Below are 16,680 nucleotides of genomic sequence, written 5' to 3' on the forward strand. Positions count from 1 at the left end.
AATTGGATCGGGACATAGAATAGAAATGTAATTGCTTCGAGCCTTGTTTGTTTGCAGAATGCTTCGTGATATAACCACTGAATGAATGTCAGTAGATACGTTAGCCCAATTCGGCAGAATCATCTCCAATCTCTCTCATCAAGCTATCAAAAAAGGCCACATCAACACTCTGATAAGCCCAATCATCAAGCCCAGCGGTAAATAGAGAATCTTCCTGTTGCAAGAAGCTCTCAGGCATTGTGTCTGTCAACGTGTCATTGCTGCTATATCCTCCTGCATCAGCCATTGTGCTACCCCAAGTTTTTGCAGTTCCAGCCGTATCATCTGCGATACCGGCTTCGGGAACTTGTATCCAGCTTGGATTGGCTGTCTCTGCAAGCATTTCCTTGGATATTATGCCTCCTCGAGCAATCTTGATTGTGCCAAAATACGGTATGTACACACGCACGGCGCCGCTTCTCTCTTCATCAACTGGGTCATTAGCCGCCGCAACCTGCACGCTCACCCTATTCACATTTTCCGCATGACCACCAGTAGCCTCGTCTTCAATGAGTAGCAGCCTCCGTAGCAAATCTACACTGCGCGCTCCCAGAGCATCTCCGTTTCGTTGACTGACTTCCTCCATGCTTTCATGCACCTGCTCTATCATCGCACGGTCTCCGGGTCGTTGGTGCGTCAGCCAGTTCTCTGATCTTGCAGACTCGGAACCTCGGCGGTGCCCGTCAAGATGTGCTATTAGCAGCGTCATGGCTGCCATCAAGGAGAACCAGTCCATTGTTCGGCACCAAAAGGCTATGCGGTCGGCGCTGCGGAACGTTATGAATCGTGAAAGCACTTCACGGGAGGCGGTGACGCATGTTAGCCTGGAGTATTGGCTTTCGCATCCGTTTAGAGATGAGCGAAGCATGTAAGGAAGATGGAGTTGGTTGAGAAGAGTGTAGTGAAACAGTTGATGAAACAGCCGCCGCATATCCCAAAAGAGTCTTTCCGGGTCGTCCAAGACCGTAGCTAGATTTGAGTGAAGCCACCACTTTTTGGGCAACTCTTCGGCAGCCTTTTGCAGCTCTTTATCCAATTCATGCGTCAAAGCAAAATCATCAGGGCTTGGCTCGGACTGGTTGCGTTGTAGAATACGAGATGCGATGACGCAGTGTTTGCGTTCAAGACGTCCCATGGGCGTGTCGCTCTCAAGAACCTCCTTGGAAGCCATACTCTGATCGATGGAGCTTTGAGGGAGTCCTAGCATGAGACAAATGTGTCGTTCTGCAAACACGATGCGGAACCATATGAACTTTGGCTGGACTTGTCTTTCAGAGTCCAGCAGCTTGCACTGCGCTGAACTCCTGGAGCGATGGAAGCCCATGAGCTGCGCGATTGTCATGGCTTTCCGGATGGCGGTCAGGCCTTTGCGCAAATCTCCGCCATTTGCATGCCACAGACTCTCCATCATCACGCACTCTATGCCTTCAATGTTGCTGATGAGGCTTTCGTTTGAATTCACGAGGTCGACGGCAGTGTTGAAAAGGCGGCTCATGATCTGACGTGGCGGCTCTGACAATCCTTGTAGGTTTTTATGAAGATTAGGATGAAGGTGTTGTAAAAAGGTGGCAATCCTGAGCATGTAAAGACCTATTGAAACGGGATGGGCATTTGGTCCTGACGGCTCAAACAGGCTGTCTAATGACTGAGGGTCGCTTTTGTCGAGGTCATTGTAGGAAGCGGTGAGCATCTGGTAGAAGCGCGCAGACAAGTCGCCGCGTGCTCTGGAGATGATTTCAATGTCTTTTGGCGTAGGTAAGGCTTCGTAGAGAGCGCGGGACAAGTCTTTGTATTTTCCCAATCGGATGAAACGACTCTTGCCATCTATCAGTTGTGGAGGCCTGATACTACCCTCGCAGTCTAGGATTTCGTATTGAGGAGTGTCGTCATGCTAAGAAGTAAGTCAACGGATATCCCAAGATACATTTTGGACGCTGATGACGTACATTTAAAGATTCGGGCTCACACGAACTATTACTTGGTTCCCCAAGAACAGGGCTGTTGACCTTGTTAGACTTTTCATCCTTTTGCGTCGCTGTGCATCCGCAGCAAGATTCCGAGCCACTGGACATCTTCTTGAGTAACTGCTCGACTAACGCCTCTACTCTCCCAACTCGATCTCCCATCTGAAGACTGCGGTCCAAAGGCGTTGAAATCTGCTCCGGAAACTGCTGGTCCACGCATTTGGCTCCGCGTCGCTTGCAGCTGACGCAGATGGTGTCTGCGGGCGAGCCAAAGATGCACTTCATCTTGCGTCGCCGGCATTCCCAGCAGCTCCTCGTGCCTTTGCGGACTTTTCTTCTCTTGGTCTGAGGGCCATCAGTTTCATGCTCCTGTTCTGGTGGCGTATGAGAGGGCTCATGGCGCCTAGTTGACGCTGCATCCATGCGAAAAGTCTGTCTAATAGCTGTGGCTAAATGATAGTCTGAAGACTAAATGGATCACGTCGGTATAGGAACAAAAAACAATACAGTGTAGAGTGTCTGATGTATGTGTCGTACGAAAAGTACGTGTATAGGAGAAGTTGCGTTTCGACCGGAATCTCGGTGGACGAGCTGAAGCCATTGACGTTGGGCGGCCCCACTTATTCCATTCCTTGTGCGAGTTGGATTACACCAACGCCAGCCTTTGTCCGTGGCATCGGAGATCCTTCTATGGCAAGAGCATTATAAAAGGTCGATTTGTTCTCTCATAAGGCCCCAAGGAAAAGAGCTCTTTTAAGTATTACAGCCCACACCCGAAGTTTAGTACCAATATCTTCCACCCCATCTCGCAATGGATTTCAACACTCTGCCCACTTACATGCCAGGCAAGCCCGAGCCTTTCACTCTGCATGTACCCGATAAGAAATTATCTGAATTCCACGAGCTTCTAAAACTATCCAAGATTGCACCAGCGACATGGTGGAATCAGCACAATGATGGCCGCTTCGGAGTATCCCGCGAGTGGCTGACCCAAGCCAAAGAAACCTGGCTTACAGCATTCGACTGGCGCCAGCACGAGAACCGCATCAACAAGTTCCCCAACTTCAGGATCGCCATCGACGACCCGGAAGCTGGGAAAATCGATATTCATTTTCTGGCCTTGTTCTCTTCAAAAAAGGACGCTATACCATTCATCTTTCTGCACGGCTTCCCAAGTTCATTCCTCGAGATCCTGCCCACGATGGAGCTCCTTTCGCAGAAATACACGCCTGAGACTCTTCCATATCACATTATTGTGCCGTCACTGCCCAATTATGGACTCTCAGGTAGCCCAAGCGAGAATGTTGAAATGACGCTGGACCGAGCTGCACGAATTATGCACCAGCTGATGATGGGCCTTGGGTTCAGCGACGGATATGTTGCCCAGGGCGGCGATCTGGGCAGTGTGCTGGCCAGGATCATGTCAGTCAAATACAACGAGTGCAAAGCTTTCCACCGTAGGTTTTACTTTGATCATGTAAACCAATTTGGAAGATAAATATCTAACAGAATCTAGTCAATATGCTAACCCTCAACACGGGAGAAACACCGCCTCCTTCCGACGCGTTATCCGTCCAAGAGGCACAGGAGTTGAAACGAAGCGAGACCTGGGCCCAAACCGGCCTGGCCTTTGCGCTTGAGCACGGCACTCGCCCTTCCACCGCTGGACTGGCCATTTCCTCTAACCCTCTCGCGTTGCTAGCTTGGTAAGTCAAGTCTTATCGACCGGATTCTGCATGCACGTTACTAATAGAAGGCTAGGATTGGGGAGAAGCTCCTTGAGTGGCCTGACCAGCGAGAGCCACTGCCTCTTGATACTATTCTGGCCATGGTCAGCCTCTACTGGTTCACAGATACGTTCCCTCGCAGCCTGTACCATGCGCAGGTCATCCAAACAATACTCAAAGGAGATGCGTTGCCAATATCGAAGGAAAAGCCGCTTGGGTATTCAATGTTTCCGCGTGATCTTGTTTTGCTTCCCGAGGCTTGGGTTCGCCACCTCTACCCCAATCTAGTCTTCTTTAAAGCACATGACATTGTGAGTTGTTGACCTCCCCTTTGCTTAGGTGGAAATTCGCTAACTGAAGTAAATAGGGAGGACATTTCGCGAGGCTGGAGCAGCCAAAGTTATTCTTGCAAGATATCGAGGAGTTTGCTCAACAAGTCGGCGGGCTCTTCACACACGCATAAATATATGTCTAGATGAATGTAGAGAAGGGGTCTCGTATTAGTCAAGGGGTCTCCCAGACCCAAGTTTGGAATCCAACTGGAATAATATTAAGCGTAGTGATACTTTAAGCTTAATACATCTACTAGGTTTATATGCGATGCTCTCTTTTATAATGTTATTTATTATATGTATTTTATAGCGTAGGTAGTATAAGTAAAAGATCCAACGCCCCTCATATATCATAATGCTTCTCTAGCAGAAAAAAGAGAACCAAGTCAAGTTCCCATGCCCAAACGTTTCATAATATGTATATCGAAGTCATAACGTGTAAATACCCCTCTCTCGCATCACCTTTCCTTAATATTTCTGGTGGTGGTGGTGGTGGTGGTGGCCATCGTTGTTACCGCCATAGGCCAGGTTCTGCATCTCCTTTTCCTCCTTGTGCTTCTTGAAAGCGTGCTCAATCAGGTTCGCACCGATGGCACCGACAGCAGCAGCTCCCACCGCGGCCAGCTTGCCACCACCAGCCTTGTGAGCGGCGAAACCAGCAGCACCGCCTCCAATCAAGGTGGCACCGAGACCACGCTCGCCGTCGGGGCCCTCAGCGCCAGGAGGGCCGCCGCCGTACTGCTGCTGGTCGTAGCCGGGCTGGCCGCCGTACTGCTGCTGCTGGCCGTATTGCTGCTGGTGCTGGGCATATTGGGGCTGCTGGTCATAGGGAGAGGCGCTACGGTTGTCGTACTGCTGCTGGTGCTGGCCGTACTGCTGCTGAGGGGGGTAGCCCTGGTTGTACTGCTGCTGCTGGCCGCCGTACTGAGGCTGCTTTCAGTGGGTTAGCTGCGAGTCTGATCAGTAGACTGAAAGGCATCATTCAATTTACCTGTTGAGGGTAGCCCTGCTGCTGGTTGTAGCCGCCGTACTGCTGCTGCTGGCCGTACTGCTGCTGGGGCGGGTAACCGCTGCCGCTGCCGCTGCCGGAGCTGTAGTAATCGTTGGCGGACATGTTGATGGCGGGGTTGTCTAGGAGATGTCGCTGCAAAAAACGGGACAAAAGTCACGCAGAGATGAGAAGCTGATGGAAAATAGACGGAAGCTTGATGCGTGAAGGAACAAAGAATAATCAGCTCAAGAGGCTCCGGGCAGGCTTATTTATTCGGTTTCTTACACGCGAAATATTATCGATGGGTGGGGGAAAGAGCGGACATGCACTGGCACTGTCTAGCGGCTTCGACAAATCAGCAGTGGCTGGGCCGTGCTCCCGGAGTCAGCTGTAAGGTACATGCACGTCCGCTGGAGTGGCGCAGTCACTGCGGTCCATCACTCCCCCTTTTGGGGTGAACCCTTTTTTCTTCTCTTTGTGTCGAATGGAATCTAGTGACGGTGACATCAACGTCTGGCGCGGCATGGCGATGGGATGTAATTAATACCGGTCAATTTGAGTTCATTTCCCAGTTGACGCAAACACGCAGCATCGCCGTACTTGTCGATGCAGGCAGCAGAGACAAGTAGAAGCTGTAACAGGGACCACCGGGCTACGGCATTTCCGGCTCAGTCTGGAGCTTATGGTACATAGGCTCGACTTTTAGCTTTGAGCAGGTGAAGTCTGGACGTGGAAGCGCTGGGGGGGATTGCTTGCACTGCAGGAGGATTATTGATACTGCCTGTACCTGTACACAGGTGCATGTCCCCGTACACGTATCGAAGCATTTCCACGCCTATAGACGCCAGGCATATTAATAGACGACTTGGACAACATCTCGGCTCATCTGCCCGAGAATCTGCAGCGTCGAACTCCCCAGCCTCGGCAGGGCGACTCAAACAGACGAGCGCCAGCAAAGCGGGGGGGCGCACTTTGGCAGCCCGAAACAGCGGCGGCGGCCAAAGATTCCAGCCATCGCTCAGCCTCCGGCCAGGGGGGCCAGATCGTCTGTCCGTGTGCGGCTGGCGTTGACACCAGCCACCCGGGCCAAATCAGCCGACTCGACGCGGAGGGCGCCAAGGCTGATTCGAGACTTTCGATTCTTTTCTTTAATTCTTTTGATAGTGCTTGCTACATACTGCTATTTCGTTTACTATTTGGTCAACCGAGTGGCATTATTGCATACTTGTACGTGTACTTGCCCTACCTGGTATTATAGTGGTCACTGTTAGTGCGGGCAGCGGCTCCTTCGCACGTTTGATCCTCATCTGCTGGAACAGGCAACTTCTTTCGACGGGACCGTGGAATAGCCCGTCGCTATCGTTTAATCCCTAGAGTTTCCCAATGAGGCATAGAGTACGGAAATATGTTGAAATAGGTGTCAGATGCCAATCTTCTCCATGTAGGTCGGGCAGAGAGGCTTGGCTCTGGATACTTTTGCTTGGCTCTTACTGTGGCGGTATGTTTTGGCATCACAGCCAAGAACCGTCACAGCCAAGAACTCTTGGCTATACCACTTGTCCCTTTCCTCATTCTTCCTTTTCAAATTCACCCCATGTACCCTTACGTAGAGCTGCACATGTTTGTCCAAACTGAGCGCTAGCACCATGTGATACTGCAAACAAGGCGGGCCATGGGCTCATGATTGCTGTCTAATACTATTCCATTGCAGGCCAGAAAGCCTCTTCTGCGGCCAACACCTCACGCCACTTCACCAATGCTCTATCCAGAAGCTCTCCCTTGATTGCCTCCTCCTCGCCTTCATTCTGCCGCAGCTTAATCTCTCGCTGCACCGCAGAGTCGATAATCTCGCCCAGCTCGTCCACAAACCGCGCAAACTCCACGGAACTCCAGTTCGGTATGAATTCCCGCCTCAGGGCCCCACCATCCTCATCCCCATCGGCCTCAGACGGAGCGGAAAGCCGGGCTGATGCGCCGGACCAGGCGTCGAGGTAGCACTTCTCCGTCGCCCAGAAGACGATTGCCGCTTCGAGCCAGGGTATCACGGCCTTGTCCTTGTCGCCACCGCCGGGACGGGTGCTGTCGAATAGAGCCTCGAAGCGATGGAGCCCTTCCAGCTTGTGGCTGAGATCTAGACTGATGCCGTAATCTGCCGCAGTGCGGACAAAGAACTCTTCCTCTCGGCGAATGTTGACCAATGCGTCAATCATCCAGCGAAGCAGCTTGGTGCTCTCGGAGACTTCTGCCTCTTCCTCCACTGTCTCGGGGAGCTGTAGAAAGCTGAGTAGACGACCCACGCCTCGGATATACCCATGGATATAAAGCCGATCATTTGAAAGCCATTGTCCGAGATGATGTTTGGAAACGCGGCCTTTGGCAGCGCGAGTCAGGAAAGACGATTGCGTGGCTGATTTATAGGCCAGAGGGTCGGAAGCGAGGACGGTTCGCGTGAGAGAAAAGGGAGCAGCCATGGTCCTCTTCTTTTTTTCTTTTTTGTTATGGTGAGTTTGGTGACTATTTTATTGGTTCTGATGATACAAGCCGTCATGAGCCAGAATTATGATGGGAGGTTGAAAGCGTTGAAACGTAAATTAAATGCGAGTCGATATCATATTACGTCACGTCATGGCGTATAAAAATGTCTCAGCAATCTTTCATGCAGACCGCCCATCACATCTTCATGATAAATATGACACGCTGAAGCATGTCTCTTGTTAATGGCAGCGCCCGGTCAATTTTCCATACAAGACTTACTGGGATCGCAGCCATACTTTGTAGCCCGCTTAATTCAGGTTACCCGATACTTTTGCATTACAAAAGATGATGGATCTGTAAAAGCAAACAGCGAAAGAAAGGTCTCTCTCTGTTATATCCTTGATCTAGCACGGCAAACATTCTAAAATCTAGCTTTACATATTGCTTTTTCCTACGCAATTTTGTATCGTCCTTCCAATGTATATGTGCTCGCGGTAAATTCGATACGAAAGGAGCACCTGTATATTCATTCCAGCCATAAATCAGTCATCTCTCATTTTATATCCTCAGTAAGAAAAAAAGTCTTTAAATTGTGTCAGTCGTTTTTAGATTCGGGAAAGATATCCATCTTACTCACCATCTATGCCTTGGGTGGCGGGATAACCATGCCGTACTTTTCGTACGGAAAGTTCTCCAGAGAAGCAAGGTACTCGGCCCAGCCATCGCCCAGCTCACCAACCTGATGCAGGTCGACATCTCCAGCCTTACCAGTTCGTCCAGCAAGGACTTCCTCCTCAAGGCCGGCGTACTCCTCCTTGAGCATAGGGTGAGGGCACCACACCACACGCATGCCGGCGCGGCGACCAGCCTCAACGCCCGGAACTGAGTCCTCAAACACGAGGCACTCCTCAGGCTTGATTGGCGCCTCTCCCTCGGGCAGCGAATCGTTGATGGTCTGCAGAGCGAGGAGGAAGATATCCGGGAGCGGCTTTCCACGGCCAGGCTTGAGTCGGCTATCGTCGCCCACGACTTGTCGATGAGGGGGGAAGACGGAGAAGACATCGGCAAGATGGCTCGTCTTTAGCTTAAAGTTGCCCATGTGAGAGCTCGTGGCGAGAGCAATGTGCACGGTAGGAGAATCCACACCAGGCTCCGCTGTCCGAGAGAGGCTGGTCAACAGCTCAGGGACGCCGGGCAGAGGCTTGGTGCCGGGGAACAGCTTCTGATGGAGGGCCGCGGTTTCAACGGCATACTCTTGGGATGAGATGGGCAGTTGGGCCCAGTCCAGGAGGATCTTGTTGGCATCGGGACCCGGACGGCCCTGCAGCTGGGCCTTGATGGACCATGGCATGGAAGGACGAGAGTACTTGTCCAGGATGAGGTTGACGCAGAGCGTGTAGATGTCCTCGGTATCGAGAAGGAGGCCGTCCATGTCAAAGAGACAGGCCCTCACGGGAGGGAAGCTGGCAGCGGTTTAGCTCGAGTGATTTCATGTTTATGAACGAAGAGGACATACTCAGTTCGGGGAGCCATTTTCACAAGAAGAGTGCGGAGAAGGCTACTTTGGTCCGAAAAGGCTGTAGAAAAGATACCAACAGCTCAATTTACGAAAGGAGCTGAGAACAAAAATTGCCTTGTCTAGTAAAAGTGAGGAATCGTTGGATTCTCGCAATCTTTATCGGCTTTTCCGTTGGAGATCGGGAGTTTCAAGTATCGAAAACCTTCCAATGGCCGAAGTGGGGGCGGGGCGGTTCGCGCTGGGGTTCGGCGAGTGACTCGCAACGAGATGCCGCGTATCGGCTGCTTCCGATGAATGGATGCTAAAAGACAGAAGAAGATGAAAGTTGCCTGATATAGACGATATTTATCTATATGCTGTATCTTTGACCGCCAGAATACCACCTTTGTCTTTTTTTCGATTCAATGTTGGCAGAAATTGTTATGGAGCTGCACATGGAGATATCCCCACTAAATTCCGCTATGCTGACATAATCGCCTCACATGCCACATTTCCGAGCTTCGTAGCTCAGTAGACGATGCTTCATCACCATTGACGCCCGGGATTTCACTTTGCTCCGCTCACTAATTGCCGTTGCATAATACATAGCGATACGCATCTTAAAACATGAGTGATAAGGAAAAGGCTTCGGAAAACGCAAAAGAAGCACCTCAAGATGAGAAGCCGAATGATGAACCGGAAGTTTTGAGATTCCCTCCAGAGGAAGAAGCAGTAAGTATTGACTGCTGGAACATCACATCTCGCTTTCATTTTACTCCATCTTCCTACACGTACCTTCTTGTCATATAAAATGGGCTATATCTCATGAGTTAGCTCCTTTGTTTGACCTGTTCAAGCTTGTGACCCGTCTCACATCAGTTAACCTTGCTACACATATCATCATTCACTTATACGAACGCCACTCATTTCAAGATCAAATTCTCTCAATGTCTTACAATTCCTAAAAACATACTCATCCAATGCTTCTTATCCTAGGCCCTCCTCAAGGAATCCGCCGCCATAAAGGCCGATGCCAACTCTCTCTTCGCCTCCAAAGACTACCACAACGCCCTCTCTAGATACGACGACGCCATCGCCTCGTGCCCCAACTACCTTCACTACGAACGTGCAGTGATACAGAGCAACATTTCTGCGTGTCATTTACAGGTCGAACAATGGACGGAAGCAATAAAGGCCGCAACAGATGCCATTGACAGCTTGACAAAAGCCGAGAGCGAGGAGCAACTTGTGCCAAAAGACGAGCTCAAAGACACCAAACCAGATCATAAAGACAACACGACGAATGACAACAAGAATGGGGATGATGATGTCGAGGGAGAAATCATCAGCTCCGGAGCAGAGCGAGCTGCACCTATGGCTCCCCCCTGAACCAACCCCCGAGCAGGCAGCACTAGAGAACCGCAAAGCTGACATTCTGCGTATCCGCACAAAAGCCTTACTTCGACGTGCACGCGCCCGTTCTGAAGCCGGTGGCTGGTCCAACCTCGCCGGCGCTGAAGATGACTATCGCTCTCTCTCGCAAATGCCTGGTCTGACGCCCGCGGACCAGCGCACCGTCCGATCACAGCTCAAGGCCTTGCCGCCGCGAACAAAGGCTGCTCAGGAGGCCGAAATGTCTGAAATGTGGGGGAAACTGCGTGGTCTCGGCGATAGCCTTCTCAAACCTTTTGGCCTGAGCACCAATAATTTCCAAATGGTCAAGGATGAAAATACGGGAGGATATAGTATGAATTTCTCACAAGGCGGGCCGTCATCATGATAAGAAATTACCCTCAATTAAAAGAGTACCGCCTATCAATCCATTGACCAGCAAGCGTGAGCACCTTTGAGAATCTTCAACGATTGGGGGGATAGAAGGATTGCGTGTATGGGTTATTATCTCGCCAGGTGTCATAGCCATATTGTTGGGTTTGGTCAAATGGGGCCGCTGAAGGACCATGTTGCTGTAACAGATTATCTGTTCGTGGCATCGAGATCGGGGTATACGGGCCACTTACTGGTGGCGATGAGTGCTGAGGCGAAATAACCGCTGAAATATCCGACGTACGTATAGGAGCAGGGCTCATATGAGCATCCGGCCACTGATCAAATCTCAGCGGCATGGCTGGTCCTGTAGTCTCCCATCCCCAAACCGCCTTGAGGTGCTCCTCGGCATCTGACCGCGAATACACCATCTGACTCTGCATCCTCTGTAAAATCTCAAAGACTTCCATCTGCTCTTTGTGATCCGTTAAAACGACTGACGCAAGCAAGAATGCCTGTGTGTACATCGGCCCGAGGTACTTGTCGTCTGTATGCGCGACAATCCCACATACTTCACGGGCATGGTGTAGTTGAAGCCAGCTTATTTCGTCCGATACCATTGTTTGCTCCATGGGATGTGTCTGAGTCAGTATGCTTTGTGCAGTGTGATATAAAAGACGACAGAATATAGCTTCTTGTTTGGGTGCCCATGCCTTCGGAAACACGGTATCGCTCTCCATTTGATTGGGCTGCATATATCCCAATGGGCGCAAGTTCCTCGGACACGCGTCGCTCCACTCAACACAGAGCTGCTTCAGTTGCTTCCATTCCGGTATATAATTCTCCAGAGTTCTGTTTTCCCTCTGATCCTTCTCTGTAAATGACAGCACATGCCGTCTGTAGCTTGCCACCTTGGCCAGTATAAATAGCATTTTCTGCGCCCATAGCTCCTCGTCTCCTTGAGCCATGACTTCGTTTCCGTCGCTGGGAAAGCCTAGCTCGATATTCCATCCGCTAAAAGACAAATCACAGCCCGTTTCTAGGCTCCCCATAACGTCCAAGTAGGCGTTTAGCCAGAAACATGCCGATCCAACGCCGTCGCTCTCCGCAGTCCACTGGCTTTCGCCAATGATAGAGTTGAGCACCGCAAGACTGTGGCCGCCGGTCTCCGGCTTCTCTCTAAACATGATGTTATAGAGTTTTAAAATAGTTGCTGCAACAGAACATTCTTCGATGTTACGCTCTGGATTCTCGCGATAGCGGAATAGCTGCATATTCGCCGTGCTGTAATATACTGTAGCTATGCTACTCAGATCTGGCTGGCGATTTGATAGACGTCTAACTCCACAGGCCAGCAGGGAATGAAGCAACAGGGGAGAATCCAGCGCTCGGTATGGCAGGCACTCTCCAAAATGCTTGCCTTTGTTGAATGAATCCATCCATATAGCAATCTCGTGAACGTAAATTTGCATATACTCAACGTGCTCGGGAGAGTTGAGGAACTCCCGCTCGAAAGCAGAAGAACCCGTAGCATCTGCATTAGTAGCACTGTCGTCTTCGATGCTTACACTGATATTTGATCGGTCTTCAACTTCAGACAGGCTCATTGGCCCTGAGTCGACTGTAGCTCCTTTGCGCCACTCGGTAGCTTGGAGAATTAAGCTATCGCTGTATATGCTCCTCGCCTTATTCGAGCTCTCGGGTGATATGTAGATGTGCCAGACATGTCCCTGAAGGATAGAGCTGGACGATCCATGATCTGAAATTGGTGTTTGCGTCCTGGCCATCGCGCCGCACTCTATATACCGGCTACTATCAGCGTCTGCATATCCGGTTAACCCGTTTTGATACTCCGAGGCGATTTGGCGAGACTCGTCTCTGATTGTAACTATATCTAGAGTAACAATTAGCGTGAAATATCTCAGGATTAAAAGAACCAAGTCATACTATTGTGGAAAACAACTGGAATAAAATTAGACGAATCGTGAATGGTAGTATTTGTAAAATTGAGTCTGATTCCGCGTAAACATGTTCGTCTTCCCCGTTGACAGTTTTGGCAGGACGGTGTCGATTCGTCGCATTTGAGATGGCGGTCTCTGCAGGTGAGGCAGCCGGTGCGCACCCGCTTTGACTTTCTGGAGTACTTGGAGCTCTGCAACGACTCTTGATACGGTTTGATCATTGTGGAAAATGTATTGTATCGGCCTATATCGGAGGATTCCGCGTACATGCTCAATCTCGTAAAGCCTGAGCAGCTTATTGGCCATCAACTCGACATTAGAATGTTAGACAGATTTGGAAAAAAAATTCCTTTGTTGGCTTATTGGTCTTTGATGGCCTATCGGTAGAATAGGATTCGGGTTATTTTGTAAGAAATAATCGCCATGCCTGCTGGTTATTTCGGATCCAGATGTATCGGTAGCGGAGATGCCAATAGAATGCGCTGCTATATGAAGGGTACATATATTTGTCTCTCAATTTTCGAGGAAAAGGGCCAGAATGGTGACAGGTATGTATCTCGCATAGAGCTTACTTATTGCTATCTAGAGAGCATTCGTATAATACCATTCAAATGGTAGACTCGAGTAGGTAGTTAATAGCGTGAGAAGCATCATGTTAAGAAAGGATGCGGTGAGTGAATGATGGGGAAGTAGTATTTAGAGCTGCGAAATGCTCCCACTACTAAATCCAGTTAGATGACAGTAGTGTCTCTAACGGTGATACAAGATTTTCGGTACCTGTTTTGCTTATGCGATGCAGAACGAGAGTGTAATAAGCCGGCAGGCATAAGTCTGTCCCAAAGTCTTGTAATACTGAGCACAGATGTGGCATGCCTCCTAAATTACAGGAACCCTGAGCAACCTGGAGCCAAATATGCCTACCTCAGCTCATATGCTCTGAACTTGCCCCTAATAGTCCCAAGTGATGTGGCAAATTGGTGTGGGATACCCATGACCTCCAGCAAGGCTCCAGCTTAGCATGTCAGGCACATAATATTGGTCTGCATAGCGCTGCAGGCTGAGAGGGCTTGACAAGCATTGCAAACATGGGTCAGCTTCTTCCTTCCCACATAGATCAGCCCATCGGCTCAAACTATGCATATTGTGGCAGGAAATATTGTAGTATTGGAGACTTGACACATGCTTCAGTTGCTCCAACGGAGTAGAGCCATCGACTGCGGTACTATTGAGATCATTGACCGACGATCCACGAGCTCATAGGATGCGCTGACAATAATAGAGTGCCTGTCACACATCCTACGGCTTCTTCCGAAACATCACAAAGCTCGAGCAACAACGCGATATCTGTGGCTCGTCCGCTCCCCCACCCGTTAAGCTCCCCGTTAGTGCCCGTCTTTATTTAGGCCTATATTTGTAGGAGTTCGAATCGAGGTATTAAGAGGCGAGGGTGGAATTGCGTCATCTGGTCAAACCAAGCATACATCTTATACGCATGAATTCTGTCCACTAGCCGGGCCTGCTGAAACCGCGTGGCGGTGGCTTACTGCAAACAGTCAGCCATCAGCACATGAGGTGTTCAGAGCCAACAAGAGTAAAGGCAGAAATAGTCCAGCATACGCAAGGGAGTTCCTATACTGAGGAATGAGCGGTGTCCATGTGAAGGCCTGGAAGCAAGGAGAGTCTCTAGGTTGTCTAGGGCCACCTTGAGGGCCAATCTGGTAGCACGAAAACCGATAATCAGCCCAAATTCACATGCATGTCTCAGGTGAAACAGGCAGTAATGAGACAGCACTATGCAACACTTCGTGACAGTGGTACCTCATTAGATAAAGATAATCGCTTGTTGTGACCAAAGAAAGGAGAGGTGCTTCACCGAGGTAGTAGAAACCTGAGACTTTGATGGTAGCACGACGTAAGAGCAGGCGGAAATTGCCTGTCACAAGCTTATGATGATGTCCAAGTATGGCACATGTCGAACAGGTCTCGTTTCCTCCACGTGCGGTAGCATCTCGGCTACCATCTCTCTTATTTCAATTTCAGTGATTTGAAAGAGCACGTCGGGTTATTTCATGCGGAAGAAGCCTTGAAGTTGCCGTGTCAAAGAGCTTGCTGCACCAAGGTTGTAGGTACTACGGGAATGCACGTGACTCTAGTACCATTCTTGGACGTTACTGCTACTACGCATCATCTTCTGACACTTATCATACTTCCAGCAGGGCGATCTCTTTTCCTTCTAATGATGCATCCCGTCTTGCTTGGATAGCAATGTCTCAGCTGACAAGTGTTGGCTGAAAGGCGGGGAAACAATATGGCTGAATCAACGCCATCGCCAAAAGCGATATTACGAGGGCACAAGGCCCAGGTACACGCCGCCACGTTCGTGAGACAGAATGAGCGCCTTGCGACTGGCGACGCCGAGGGCTGGGTCGTGCTCTGGGACCTCACCATCATGCGGCCACGAGCTGTTTGGAGAGCCCATGAAAATGCGATTCTTGGCATAAGAGGGTGGGGCAACGACAAAATTATCACGTACGTTCCCAGTACGCAGTGCAGCATGAGGTGGACAATTGTTACTGACCAAAGACCCCAGCCATGGCCGTGATCACAAGCTTATTGTGTGGAGGGTCAAAGAGGAGGATGAGGAGCGTCTCAGCGTCTCATTGCCGCTGGAGGACACCCCCGCGCCACGCCCACAGCCCTGGGTCCTTCATTTGTTGGAGGTGAACACAATGAACTTTTGCTCATTTGCTGCTTGTCTCGGTGACCCCAAGCAGGGAAGTTCTATTGAAGCCAGCTCGTCTGTAGCAGAAGTCGTTCTCGCTGTGCCCAATACCCTCGCCTCTGAGGCCGTAAGTAGCCGCACCATCAGCGATGATGACGATGGCGAGCCTTGCCGTACTCAGCTGACGATTCTCAGATCGATATCTACACACTACCAAGCCAGAGCAGGATTCACACTATCAAACCCGGCCAACAGAATGGCATGGCCATGAGCCTATCTTTGTTACACCACAATGAAAGATTGACACTGGCTGCAGCGTTTGAAAACGGATTTGTCTCTGTGCATCGTCTAGAAGTTGACGGGTCTTGGACGATAACATACCGATGCCAAGCCCATACGCAGCCTGTTCTATCTATAGACATCCATCCCAATCGGGAATGCCTTTTTACTTCGGCGGCAGATGCCCTGATAGCGAAGCATCCGATTCCGGTTTCTCAGCAAGAGGTAGACATTGGGCTTGAGCCTAACCAGAGGGTAGTAGAGGTGGTTGACACTCCGTCTGCCTCTTCAGCGACGGGTTCAGGCCGCAAGATCTTGAAAGAATGGGAGCACGCACTCAAAGTCGTCAATACAAAGCATTCTGGCCAGCAAAATCTCAAAGTCAGGTCCGACGGAAAAATATTTGCCACTGCTGGGTGGGATTCGAAGATTAGGGTATACTCGACCAAAACACTAAAGGAGCTCGCTGTGTTGAGCTGGCACAAAGTCGGGGCTTATGCTGTGGCCTTTTCTACTATTGAGGACTCAGCTGCTCCCGCAAGCACTAAAGCTCCATTATCTGGGCAGTTGGAAGAGAACGCCGCCAAGGAATTCGATGGCGCAACACTTCAAAAGGCTGAGGCCGAGGCTGAGGCGCAGGAAACAAAGAGCTTGGCAAGAGGAGTTGGAATGAGCGTCAAAGATCGCAGACTTCACCTTGCAAAGACGGCACACTGGATTGCGGCAGGGGCAAAAGATGGAAAAGTAAGTCTCTGGGACATATATTAAAAATCGCTATTTACACCAATATTCATGTCGTTACATCATTATCATTCTTATCGGTCAGTTCGTATCATCATCGCTCGCTGGCATCGAGCATACCAAGAGAAAAAGTCTACTTGGTCTGCATGCTCGCACGAGTCTTCCACACTGGTTGGTATAACTCCTG

At 50.2% G+C, this 16,680-nt stretch overlaps 9 protein-coding genes across 9 annotated transcripts; 4 read left to right on the forward strand and 5 right to left on the reverse strand.

Moving 5' to 3' along the window:
• Window positions 1–100: 100 nt before the first annotated feature.
• Window positions 101–2,426, reverse strand: TrAtP1_000275 (uncharacterized protein; the record flags this gene model as incomplete). Its single annotated transcript, XM_066110512.1, has 2 exons — window positions 101–1,930; window positions 1,986–2,426. The coding sequence occupies 2 exons, from the start codon at window positions 2,424–2,426 to the stop codon at window positions 101–103; spliced, it is 2,271 nt and encodes a 756-aa protein (XP_065966584.1).
• Window positions 2,427–2,700: 274 nt separating this feature from the next.
• Window positions 2,701–4,337, forward strand: TrAtP1_000276 (uncharacterized protein). The gene is made up of 4 exons (XM_014091810.2): window positions 2,701–3,460; window positions 3,520–3,709; window positions 3,765–4,041; window positions 4,098–4,337. The coding sequence occupies exons 1-4, from the start codon at window positions 2,815–2,817 to the stop codon at window positions 4,191–4,193; spliced, it is 1,209 nt and encodes a 402-aa protein (XP_013947285.1). The 5' UTR covers window positions 2,701–2,814; the 3' UTR covers window positions 4,194–4,337.
• Window positions 4,338–6,160, reverse strand: TrAtP1_000277 (uncharacterized protein). The gene is made up of 4 exons (XM_066110513.1): window positions 5,601–6,160; window positions 5,339–5,544; window positions 5,054–5,266; window positions 4,338–4,995 (listed from the first exon to the last, which is right to left on the reverse strand). The coding sequence occupies exons 3-4, from the start codon at window positions 5,174–5,176 to the stop codon at window positions 4,531–4,533; spliced, it is 588 nt and encodes a 195-aa protein (XP_065966585.1). The 5' UTR covers window positions 5,177–5,266; window positions 5,339–5,544; window positions 5,601–6,160; the 3' UTR covers window positions 4,338–4,530.
• A 590-nt stretch (window positions 6,161–6,750) lies between these two features.
• On the reverse strand, window positions 6,751–7,524 carry TrAtP1_000278 (uncharacterized protein; the record flags this gene model as incomplete). Its single annotated transcript, XM_014091808.2, has 1 exon — window positions 6,751–7,524. The coding sequence occupies one exon, from the start codon at window positions 7,522–7,524 to the stop codon at window positions 6,751–6,753; it is 774 nt and encodes a 257-aa protein (XP_013947283.2).
• A 381-nt stretch (window positions 7,525–7,905) lies between these two features.
• On the reverse strand, window positions 7,906–9,437 carry TrAtP1_000279 (uncharacterized protein). The gene is made up of 3 exons (XM_014091807.2): window positions 9,045–9,437; window positions 8,166–8,991; window positions 7,906–8,046 (listed from the first exon to the last, which is right to left on the reverse strand). Exons 1-2 carry the CDS (start codon window positions 9,059–9,061, stop codon window positions 8,169–8,171), a joined length of 840 nt encoding a protein of 279 aa, XP_013947282.1. The 5' UTR covers window positions 9,062–9,437; the 3' UTR covers window positions 7,906–8,046; window positions 8,166–8,168.
• A 216-nt stretch (window positions 9,438–9,653) lies between these two features.
• On the forward strand, window positions 9,654–10,415 carry TrAtP1_000280 (uncharacterized protein; the record flags this gene model as incomplete). The annotated part of the gene is made up of 2 exons (XM_066110514.1): window positions 9,654–9,758; window positions 10,023–10,415. The coding sequence occupies 2 exons, from the start codon at window positions 9,654–9,656 to the stop codon at window positions 10,413–10,415; spliced, it is 498 nt and encodes a 165-aa protein (XP_065966586.1).
• A 154-nt stretch (window positions 10,416–10,569) lies between these two features.
• Window positions 10,570–10,806, forward strand: TrAtP1_000281 (uncharacterized protein; the record flags this gene model as incomplete). The annotated part of the gene is made up of 1 exon (XM_066110515.1): window positions 10,570–10,806. One exon carries the CDS (start codon window positions 10,570–10,572, stop codon window positions 10,804–10,806), a length of 237 nt encoding a protein of 78 aa, XP_065966587.1.
• A 76-nt stretch (window positions 10,807–10,882) lies between these two features.
• TrAtP1_000282 (uncharacterized protein) lies at window positions 10,883–12,577 on the reverse strand (the record flags this gene model as incomplete). Its single annotated transcript, XM_014091552.2, has 1 exon — window positions 10,883–12,577. One exon carries the CDS (start codon window positions 12,575–12,577, stop codon window positions 10,883–10,885), a length of 1,695 nt encoding a protein of 564 aa, XP_013947027.2.
• Window positions 12,578–15,059: 2,482 nt separating this feature from the next.
• Window positions 15,060–16,520, forward strand: TrAtP1_000283 (uncharacterized protein; the record flags this gene model as incomplete). The annotated part of the gene is made up of 3 exons (XM_014091805.3): window positions 15,060–15,280; window positions 15,342–15,600; window positions 15,669–16,520. 3 exons carry the CDS (start codon window positions 15,060–15,062, stop codon window positions 16,518–16,520), a joined length of 1,332 nt encoding a protein of 443 aa, XP_013947280.2.
• Window positions 16,521–16,680: the final 160 nt, after the last annotated feature.

Source organism: Trichoderma atroviride, chromosome 1, assembly GCF_020647795.1.
Source record: "Trichoderma atroviride chromosome 1, complete sequence".
Taxonomy (NCBI): Eukaryota; Fungi; Ascomycota; class Sordariomycetes; order Hypocreales; family Hypocreaceae; genus Trichoderma; species Trichoderma atroviride.

Coding starts and splice junctions, on each gene's coding strand:
- TrAtP1_000276 (XM_014091810.2), top strand. CDS start 2,815: ATGGATTTCAACACTCTGCCCACTTACATGCCAGGCAAGCCCGAGCCT. Junction 3,461..3,519: donor CGAGTGCAAAGCTTTCCACC/GTAGGTTTTACT, acceptor AACAGAATCTAG/TCAATATGCTAACCCTCAAC. Junction 4,042..4,097: donor TCTTTAAAGCACATGACATT/GTGAGTTGTTGA, acceptor TGAAGTAAATAG/GGAGGACATTTCGCGAGGCT.
- TrAtP1_000277 (XM_066110513.1), bottom strand. CDS start 5,176: ATGTCCGCCAACGATTACTACAGCTCCGGCAGCGGCAGCGGCAGCGGT. Junction 4,996..5,053: donor AGCAGGGCTACCCTCAACAG/GTAAATTGAATG, acceptor ACCCACTGAAAG/CAGCCTCAGTACGGCGGCCA.